This window comes from Pseudomyrmex gracilis, unplaced genomic scaffold (genome assembly GCF_002006095.1).
Source record: "Pseudomyrmex gracilis isolate BER0280 unplaced genomic scaffold, ASM200609v1 scaffold_102, whole genome shotgun sequence".
Lineage (NCBI taxonomy): Eukaryota > Metazoa > Arthropoda > Insecta > Hymenoptera > Formicidae > Pseudomyrmex > Pseudomyrmex gracilis.
Genome location: NW_018020686.1, coordinates 139,723 through 150,179, shown reverse-complemented (window position 1 = coordinate 150,179; position 10,457 = coordinate 139,723). Strand labels below are relative to the sequence as shown.

At 37.6% G+C, this 10,457-nt stretch overlaps 2 protein-coding genes across 3 annotated transcripts in view; both read right to left on the bottom strand.

The window, feature by feature from the left end:
- The window catches only part of LOC109855954, a 13,224-nt gene extending 9,990 nt beyond the window's left edge, over nucleotides 1-3,234 (bottom strand). The window contains exons 1-2 of one of the 2 annotated variants that reach the window (XM_020430697.1): nucleotides 2,412-3,234; nucleotides 1,473-2,322 (exon numbers count right to left, since the gene is read on the bottom strand). In XM_020430697.1, the coding sequence (XP_020286286.1) occupies nucleotides 1,473-1,567 (95 nt within the window). In that variant the 5' untranslated portion in view covers nucleotides 1,568-2,322; nucleotides 2,412-3,234. Of the gene's footprint in view, nucleotides 1-1,472 lie in introns of both variants that reach the window. The other variant, XM_020430696.1, reaches the window with a different exon arrangement.
- A 508-nt stretch (nucleotides 3,235-3,742) lies between these two features.
- Nucleotides 3,743-9,816, bottom strand: LOC109855951 (juvenile hormone epoxide hydrolase 1-like). The gene is made up of 8 exons (XM_020430692.1): nucleotides 9,710-9,816; nucleotides 8,965-9,076; nucleotides 6,935-7,127; nucleotides 5,401-5,642; nucleotides 5,205-5,320; nucleotides 4,921-5,120; nucleotides 4,470-4,704; nucleotides 3,743-4,177 (listed from the first exon to the last, which is right to left on the bottom strand). The coding sequence occupies exons 1-8, from the start codon at nucleotides 9,766-9,768 to the stop codon at nucleotides 3,919-3,921; spliced, it is 1,416 nt and encodes a 471-aa protein (XP_020286281.1). The 5' UTR covers nucleotides 9,769-9,816; the 3' UTR covers nucleotides 3,743-3,918.
- Between the last annotated feature and the right edge of the window lie 641 nt (nucleotides 9,817-10,457).

Here is a 10,457-nt window from a genome sequence, read left to right as displayed (position 1 = left end):
TTTTGCGTCGGAGTTTTTTTTTTTTTTTTTTTTTTTAATTCTTTTTCTCGCTGTGTCGAAGAACCAAATAAAAGCCGTATTTGCGCTTCGCCGAAATATTAGCCTTTACGGATTCTTTTCTTACGGTCTCGCGTCGCGTCTCGTTTTTTGAGACGCGCATGTAAATGTGGTCGATATGAAACCGGTTCTTCTGGCAAGCGCGAGAGAGGAATATGTGAGAATAAAAAATCGAAACTCCCCCGGTGCCAGCGTCTCTCGTAGAAAATACATCTCGCGCGATTTACGACGGGCGAATGTATTTGTTTCACGATCATAGAATTTTGCGTGGATCGGTCGCGCGCGTGCGCGCATGTTCGGTGGCCGATGTGAAACGCGATCTCTCTGCTGACTCGCGACGTTTAACGTATAGTTGTTTTTTTTTTTTTTTTTTTTTTTTTTTTTTTTTTTTTTTTTTCTTACACACCGAGTTGATTCCTCGCATTAGAATTTCGGTGCGGGATCTGCACAGCCAGCGCTGTGTAAGCTTCTCGGAAAATTCGCGCGCGCATTCGGTGGTCGAGTCGAGTTGAGTACGTGTCGAGTTACGCAAAGTGCCCGTTTCAGAGAGACACACAACACCACTTACCGAACACTTAAGGCTGGTGGTCACCGAGGACGAGATATCGCGCATATAAAAGGAGGGACGGGAAATTATATATATATATATATATATATATTTAATGTGTTAAGGTGTGTGTTGTTCGAGCGTCCGGGGGTCATATGCGAATCATAACGACGAACGTCAAACAGACCGTAACAAAAAAACTTTTGTCCATTGTCTCCGTTAGAGAGACAACCTCCAGCGCCGAGGTGAGATTTCGCAGACGCTCGCTAAAAAATTTCAAAATTCATATCTGTCCGACAAGTAGACCTTAGTTGACGAAAAAATCGCGTGTTCTTTACCGAGAATTTTTTATTACGTTCTCCGAGGAGCGTCTCGATAATTTTTTTAGTCAGACACGAGAGCGTAAAAAACCAATTCGGTGAATAGTTCGATGTTTTTTTACTGAATTGACGCGCTTAAAGAACGTAATCCTTGTTTTATTCTCGAGAGAACGCGGGAGGGAGAGGGAGAGGGGGAGACGTCAAGATTTAATTTTTCTTTGAACACGCGCTCTGTGTTATTGAAGGATCGACAATGCTCACTGATAAATTGCGTCTGGCAACTAGTTCATTTACCTCTTTGTTTCTCTCATACATAAATGATGACAACGTGTGTGTGTGTGTGTGTGTGTGTGTGTGTGTGTGTGTGTGTGTGTGTGTGTGTGTGGGTGTAACGACGATTCGGGGAGCTTCGTAACCTCACGACGTAACACGAACGCGTGACATCACGCACGTTGCCACACACACACACACACACATCGTGGTCCATCCATCCGCGCGAGAGATAGCACACATGTGCGGATTTGCACGCGCATGTCGCACAAACTCACCTGTCACCTTTGCTCGCATCTTCGTGCGAGTAAACATCCGCGTAGACGATTAGTATTTCCGGATTCGATCCGGCTGTCACCTTTTCGATGGTCATAATTGGTCAAGAGCGAAAACTTGTTGCTTGCCGCGCCGGTGTTTTGTACTTTCCCGTCACGTGGTCGCGGCGCGACGACGTTCTTCCTCTCTTGTTTCAAGACAACGTCCCACGCGCCGGATCTCTGTGGAATTTATTTATCGTCTCACGTGCCGCACGCGATATCCGCCAATTTTTGCGCCGCACAGAGAGTCGCGGAAATCACCGTCCGATGATAAAACACACACCGCTACGTCGATGCGATTTCTCACGTGAACGTCGATCGGAAGAAACGATTTCCGTTTGTTCCGCGCGCACATAATATTTCGCTCTTAGACGAAAGTTCTTTTAACTCTCGCTCGCCGTTCGCAACGCGCGCTACGCAATTGTAATACCGATCAGCTGCGACGAAACGTGCCGTGAGCAGAGGAACGAATTTATGACACGCACGACTAGCGAGTCTACTCATCGACAATCCGTGAACAACTGACGACTTTCGTGTCCTGCGGTAGTCGACGCAACACGTTCGTGCCGGGCTGTTCCGTTCCGTACATCCCTCCTAAAAATGTACGAATAACATCCCTCCGTTGCACCCTCTCTCTCTCTCTCTTTCTCTCACACACTGTGTGTCGGCGCTTTTATTTCCAGGATGACTGTAACCCAACGCTTTCTCGAATTAGTCGCCAGATAAATGTCTCGTGTGTGCTTCTTTACGACTTTTTAATAGCTTCATTATCTATCGGATCGTTGGATTTCCGTGTTGGACAGTTAGATTTCTAGTAACAAATTAACCGTGTTTTTTTTAATAAATATTAATGAACGTTAATGCGATAGAAATCGGGATTTTATATATACGTTTACATACACTTTGGAAAACTTTCTTCGAGTTTAAATGAATTTTTAATTACTGAATATTTTCTACGTTTTATCTTTGCGGATAATGTATTCTTAACAGTCTGACACATGTGTGGTAAACGAGTATAATTATTTCTCGTAGAGAGAACACGCGCGTGTTTGTCGGTGCCGAAAAAATAATATCGGTATTAAATAAGCAAGATGAAAATCAGCGGGTGTTATCAGTGTCGCGCAACTACATATCTAAACGGCAATACAATTTCGTTTTCGTCGCTCTTGCGGCGGCATTGTGCGTCATGTTTGGGGAGAGGGTCTGTCACTGCCCCTTCTACAGCGTTCTTATGGGGTCCTTTGTTATTTGCCGCTCGTCGAGAGAGTCGTCCGGTCTCGCGGACGAGTGATCGAAAAGACTCGATTTCCAAGAGTCATCCGTACAAAAGAAAAAGTTATCTTTCAGAAAAAAAAAACAGAATATATTGTATTTCTAAAATGTAAGGTCTTTGAGTTTTTGTGAGTTAGCACAAATTTTAGCGCGAATACAACTCGAGATTGTATAATCTTGCGATTAAGTCGCAAGTATTGCGATTATTTTTATCTCATAAACATCTGAGTTTATTTCATTGTCGTTTATCGCGAGAGATATTAGAAAGATATTGATAAATTATCTATCGGAGATATATGTACTGTGTAATTTGCACACAGTTGCGCTTATCAGTGTTTATCAGCGTAAAGTTCCTCGCACAATGCGAGGGAATAGCGATGGCGATAAGCGATAGACACAGAATTCCAACTCGTCGGAAATTTTATCGCTATTGCTTATTCCGTTTTCTGATCTGCATTGATAAATGTGTATTTTTTGTATGTTAGATCCCGCTGTTCTTTACTGTTATTTATAAATATAAACTCTTTAAAAAACTCTTTAAAGAGCTACAATCGATAAAATCTCTTTAATCTTATCAGTATAAAGTGTTTATGTTACACAAAGCAAAAACAAATGTTTAACGATGCAATAATAATATGTGGACTTTGAATACGCCATTAATTGTTTTTTATCAGTTTTACGTCAATTCCCAATAGATAGGAAGGTGACATGCTTGACATTTTATCGTTTTTTTTTGAAATATAAAACTTTAATAACTTTTGCAAAAAAGTCATTGCGGAGAAGAATAACACTGGTCTAGAAATTTGCAGTTTTTGTCTCCGTCACATTGTGTTTTATTAAAAAATGTCAAAAGTTGCGTTGACAGTTTGTGGCACGTAATGTTAAAAAGATTGAAGAACACAACAGCAGAGAAAGAGAGGGATAAACTATATAATTGTGAAAATTAATTACACAAAACATTAGAAAAAATAATTACTTTATTTAAAGAAGTTTTTTTTGTACATTCACGTATAAAATTAGAAGATAACAACATTGTTCTATTACCGACAAAACAATGTATTTTTTATTCTGTATTTCCCTACTCTTTTAAATCACATTAATCACATAAAAAAAATATATATATATATTTGTTTTTTCAAATGTTTGTGGGTTCTTTTATTTTCTTCGGCACGTCTTTGTTGCCGGTTTTCTTCCTCATGTCTTCATTCTTGGAGACAAACTCGACGAAATCGTCCGCCAGAAGGGCCGGTTCCTCAAACGCAGCAAAATGACCACCGCGTGGAAGATGATTAAATTGTAATAAATTTGTATATTTGTCGCGGAGCAGACTCTCTGGCGAATACATAATTTCAAAAGGAAACGCCGCGCACGCTGCTGGGACGTCAATTGGTAGACTACAATTTTGAACATACAATGTGTGCGCATAAATTTCTTAATAATAGAACAATTATTCAACAATATATGTGTTTGATTTATACTCCGTGAAATTGTTAAAAATATATATATGCAAGAGGGCCGATACGGAGTCAAATACTAGGTGTTGATGTATGAACATTTTGTTCATATTTGACTCCGTATCGACCCTCTTGCATAGAACAATTATTATTTAATATAGAAAAAAAAAAACACAGACAAAATGCGTCTATTCGATGTAGAAAACAGATGCAAGGAGAAAAACAAACTTACTCGTTGATTTCGTTTTGGTTATTGGCCGTGCTATAACACTCAGCATAAATTCGAACACTTGTGGTCAAAGAATTGGTGACCCAGTACAACATGACGTTGTCCAAAAGCTCGTCAAGAGTGAATTTCTCGGTCAGACCGCCATCTGGACGAAATCTGTAGTCTGGGTTGGTCCACGTGCTGAACTTTTCCAAAATGTAACCTGCTACTCCTACCGGCGAGGCTGCCACAGCAGCACCTTGAAGAACAACAAAGTTTCGTACACCTTAAATTCAATTTAAATTGAAAATAATTGAACAAAAAATCTGCGCACTCTCAACTAGTTTATCTACAACTCAGACGAATTAACAACATCAAAACAAACGATTGTCGTTGTAGTTTTTTTTTATTTTTTTTTTTTTTATTTTTTATTATTCCGCTTCAATAGATTTTGAAGCAAATTAAGAGAGATTACCTATAGTATCGGGTTTGGTTGCTTGTATGTGAAAGTATCCCGTTTCTTCGAGTAACCGACCAAAGTGATACCCCAAAGGATACATTTTCGAGTAATGCTCGTTATCAACGACGAGCGACGGAATGAAAGCGCCGAGTATTCTCCAAAAGGTGCTGGACTTCTGAAATGGCATGCACATGTTCGTATGGACACCGATGACACTAAAAAATAACCGTGTTGTTGTAATTCTCGATCTGGATTGTTTCGCGTACGTAAATCAATCAAAATCTTATCGCGACGCGTACTTGTCTGAAAAGAGAGCGCCCAAGTTGGAAACGATCAAGGACCCCCAGTCTCCTCCCTGTGCGTAAAACTTATTGAATCCGAGACGTTGCATGAGATTTTTGAATATAACGGCTATCTGAAAAAAAAAAAACACAAAACAAATCGGTTAAAAGTTGCAATGGTTAGGAAGTTGCGTATCCTCATGCAAAACGTTACCTGTGCCGGAGCCAATCCGGGTCGTACGGCCGCTTGCGAAAATGCATATCCCGGAAGCGACGGTGCGATCACCTCGAACACGAAGTCTTTGTTGGGACGCGGCGTCGTCAATATAGGAATGATCTTTTGAAATTCCACGACGGATCCCGGCCAGCCGTGAACGAGCAGCAATGGTAGCACCTTGATATTTTTCCGATCCGGTGGAATGTACGGTTTTACGTGTAAAAAGTGTATGTCCAGACCTGCGATCGTTCATACTACATGTTAATTTACTTATCATTGCGGAAACGGATTTGCTTGCGTGGCAAATTTCATGCTGTCGCGGTGAATTTTCTTCGTCCGTACACGGACAACAAAGAGATTTGGCGAACACGCTAATACAAAACTGCGTGACAAGTTTGCAATAAAAAATTATCTTTTCTTTTCCGCTCGTCTGTGTCTCGAATCTAATTTGATTAACAATATTTTATAGATTTGATAAATTGTGTATTTTTAATGTGTGTTCGATCAATATAACAATAACAATGCAGTAATATAATTATCACATGCTTTGCATATGTGAAATATACGATCTTAAGAACACACTGTAAATAATTAATTGTTCGATTAAGAATGTTGTTTGTCAAATCGGCATCGAAGTTGCGACACGAAATGAAGAATGAAATGCGTATTTACTTTGTATGTAAATTGTTCTAAGACTTGCCTATATCCTTGCAGTCATATTGTGATGTTTGAACCGAGAAATGACCAAGCAAGATTCTTACAATGTGTATTTAAATTTTTCATGAAAAGTGATCGCCCGACTTGAATCGCACTTTGTTCATTCAAATAAACAGTAATAAAAAAAAAACATATAAATCAATATCGACTCGATTCTCAAGACCGCAGTGTTATATTGAATTACGACAAATTTAGCTTCGCGTCAGCATTTTCGATAGACTTTGGCATGCAATACACAGAAAATTTTTTTCCTAGTAATAAACACTTATTCATATTAATAAACTCATATTAATAAACACTTTATTCGACATCGTAAATTTTGAAAATAGATATCGTCGCAATCGGTGTTGTGCAATTTATACACTCGCCGATTTACGTGTAGATAAACAAAAAGAAGGTCTTCATGTCTTTAGATAACGCGGTGTGTGTTATCTAAAAGTACGAAATAAACCAAACCTATTTTTGTATTTTTGTAAAGCGTGTGACAAAATGTCATACATTTAACACTAGCAGAAGAAGAAGTTCTTTCCGTCGGTGTTTAGAAAATTAGCTTACCGTTGTTTCGGTCAAAAAACTTTATAACGGAATTCACGTGGTTGGACCGTGGCTGAGTATTCAGGCCGACAATTATCTCTATATTTCCCGTTACTAATTAGACGGAAGAGGTGAAACAAACACACACACAAAAAAAAAGAAATATTTAGCGAGTTCAATAACGTTCTGCTCTCTTTCTCTCTCTCTGTCGTCGCGCAAGAATTTCTCGCGCGAGCGCTTTTCGAGAAATCAAAAAAACGACCAATTTAATTTTTTTTACCTTGTATGTTAGTGATATATTGAGGATATTTGTTGAGCAGCGCTTGCCGCTCGGTCCAATTATATTTTGTGCGCCAGTAATCGAGCACGTCGTTCAAATACGTTGTGCTGATACCGTAAGTCCAAGCGGTGTCTTCCAAAGGTTGCACCAATTCCCTCTTCTTTGCCAGCCGTTCGTTCAGATCTTCGATCACCTTATTGCAAGAATTACAATATCAAGTCAAAAATCGCGGTATACGTCGTTTACATATTTTTCTCTTGGTTTTTCTTTTTCGCGAACTATTGCGAAATTGAGAAACTCGTTTTGAAATTTATCAGACACTTTCATCGATCGAATCGTTAGGGACTTTTAAAATGTAACCTGAAGTCTAGTATCGAACGCTTTTTTTATGAACGATTTCCGCTGAGACGTGCAAGAATCTATCTCTCTTTTTTTTTTTGCCGCTATCGCGCCTCTCGTTTGATTTCTTTATTACGTAAAACGCTTTATAAGTATCGATGAGACGAGGAACGTCTCTTTCAGTTATTTATATAATATTTTGTACACACTCTTGAGGTCATGTTTTGACAAGATATTTTTTGACGAGATAAGTGGAATGCAACGACTATTAGAATCTGATAATTATTTAGTAATACATGCTATTGCTTTCAGCATTAAAAACTGATCTTGGATATAAATCTGTAGTGACCTGTTTACTTGACATTGAGCAACCGTGTTACATAACGAAAAAGAATACACAGAAAAATACGGACGTAAACGTATACATTGAAAACTAAAGGCCGTGTTAAAAATTAATATCCATTTTGTTTCACATGTGATAACTTACGATATGAGGTGGTAATGATTTAATTTCACACGCATATGCACGCACGCACGCACGCACGTACACAGAGCGAGTACAAGCGATACATATGCATGCGAGTCATAGGTCAGGAATAAACTTATTATTATTTTTAATAAGAAGCAATGCTTCAAAGGGCCATGATAATTTTCCTGTTCTTATGATAATTTTTTGAAGCGTTTCTATACTCCTCTTCTATTATTATTTTTAAGGTAGTTATCGCGTAGAATCGATGTCTTGCCAACTCTCTCTCCCAAACTTGAGTCACATATTAAGCAAAAGACTTTTCAGGCGCTAATGAAATTTCTAAATGTTTGACCGTTCCAAAGTTGAGATAATTGCAATTATAAATAAAATTTTTTGCGTGTATCATATGCGTAAACTCATTCAAAACTGCACATTTGAAGCTCTAGCTATCAAACTATATTTGATAAGACATTGATAAGAAAAAACTAGAGTAGATCACGATTAAAAAAATACTATAAAAAAAAGTTTAGAATTACTGACTGTCTAGTTGTCGAAACAAAGCCGCGGAAAGATCATAATATTTCTTGACGAGGCATAAGTTAGGCAAGTAACAGCGGCAACAGTCGTCTTTCGTACTTACGAAACTAGCGCGCACTGAGTGCGCACCTCTCTCAATGCGTAGTAAAATACTAACGATGAAATATTCTACTGCACATTGAAAGAAGATGCACTCAGTGCGCACTACTGCATCCAATCGAAATCGTCGTTAGATCTTGACACGCCGTTTGTTTTGCAATTTTCTCGGCTCTGTCATACTTGAAAATTATTTTTAAATTTTGTTTTCTGATATCTGCATTAAAATTGAAAAGTCATTTTAATAGTTTCTCGTTTGACAGCTGAGCAAACTGACAGATTTGGTTAGACGCGCGCGACGTTGTCACATTGTCGTTCGATGCGTACAGCGTGGACAGTCGCTACTAAAAGTTTACCACATTAAAAAAAAAATAAATAAATAAAATTTAAAGAGATGTTGAGCATAATAAAACTACTTATTTATTTCTGCACTAATGACATGTTGATAAAATAGAGTCTATGAAATATTCGTACGACGTGTGAATCGAGAGTTTTGAGAATACTTTTCTGTAGTGTAAAACTTAAACTTTTGAATAAGACTGTCGCGCAATAACTACCTTAATAAACAACTTTTGTTATTCTCACTTACCGATCGCGGCACATCGATAACAAAAGGCCGTATTTCTTTTGATGCTTCCTTATTTTTTGCCGGACCCCAAAAAGTCTCGGGCAAATTCGGTACATCTGACACGGAATTGCTTCTATAAAGAGAATATAAATTTATTCAACTCTTTTTTTTCTCCCGTTTAAATCACATTGTAGTTGATTCTCTTTGTAAGATTTTTAATAAATCACAGAAATAAATAAAAAAAAAAAAAAAAAGACAAGTTTTGTGACAATTTGCGGTTATTTCTCTGTGAAGAGAAATTATTATAGTTACGTGTCTCTATGTACATATCGTCACTCCCTACGTATAATCCCGTAACTCCAAAACGCAAATTTTAGAGGAGAGCTGTTTAAAAGTTTAAAGTTTCATATAGTTTCCCTAGTTAAGGGATCTTTTGGTTTTAAATTTTACTTTACTTATGAATATTTGTTTTAAATATTTGGTGACCATAAAGAACATGACTTTCTAAGTGTCACTATGCAATAAACTGAAAATCCCGTATGTAACACTTATGTAATTATACGTAGGGAGTGACGATATAAAGACTGCGTCTTATCGTCCGGCTGATATAAAATCTGACTGATATAAAAATGAACAAACCTCAAAATCTTTCCGATTTAATACTGCAAGAAAGAGTTGCAAAAAAAAAAAAAATCTACAATTTTGCGTTGTGAAAACGCATATCTAATAAAGAATTGTTTAACGTTGTAAATTAATTTGTACTTACCGTAAGAAAAAAACTATGCCAATGGAAACAACCAAGATAACCGTCGTAGTCTTCCACATTGTGCGTCTGTTCAACTTTACGTGTTGCGAACGACTAACCGTGTAGTATAATCGACGGGAAGTGAAGGCCAGTGTTACTGCCGTTAGTACGATCTACAGTCGATAGAGGGAGAATCAAGTATAGATTTAGATACATGTGTATTTGTTTGCACAGGAAGATGATAATTTTTGTATTTTTTATTTTTTTTCAAGTATTAAATTAATGCAAATGTTACGTAAATGAGATATATGCATAAATGAGATATACGCATCATTCACCTTTGCTTCGTCTGTGCGTAGCAACAACGTGGCTGTAAAAGTAACACGTAACCGAGAGCGTGCAATTTAAAAACTTCAGTATTTGCTCGTAGCGAAAATAGATAACAAACTTTGTTGCGTCACATGTTTTTTCACTTCAATAATTCATCTTCAAGAAAATCTTGAAGAAAATCAGAGAGAAAATATAATGTGTGGAAAAAAGCAGGATACGACGGTGCACAACCATAGGATTCAATTAAAACAATAACAAATACATATATTTCTCGAAATGTGATACAATAGGTTTTTTTTTTTTTTCGTGTTGGTGGTCATATCTAATTTTTCTTATGTTTTTCATGTATTTTGTTTTAAGTGGATCGGACGATTATTTTCATCGAAGACGCGGCTGTGTCCTCTCTATCTTATCAGTTTGTATTTTTTTTTTTTTTTTT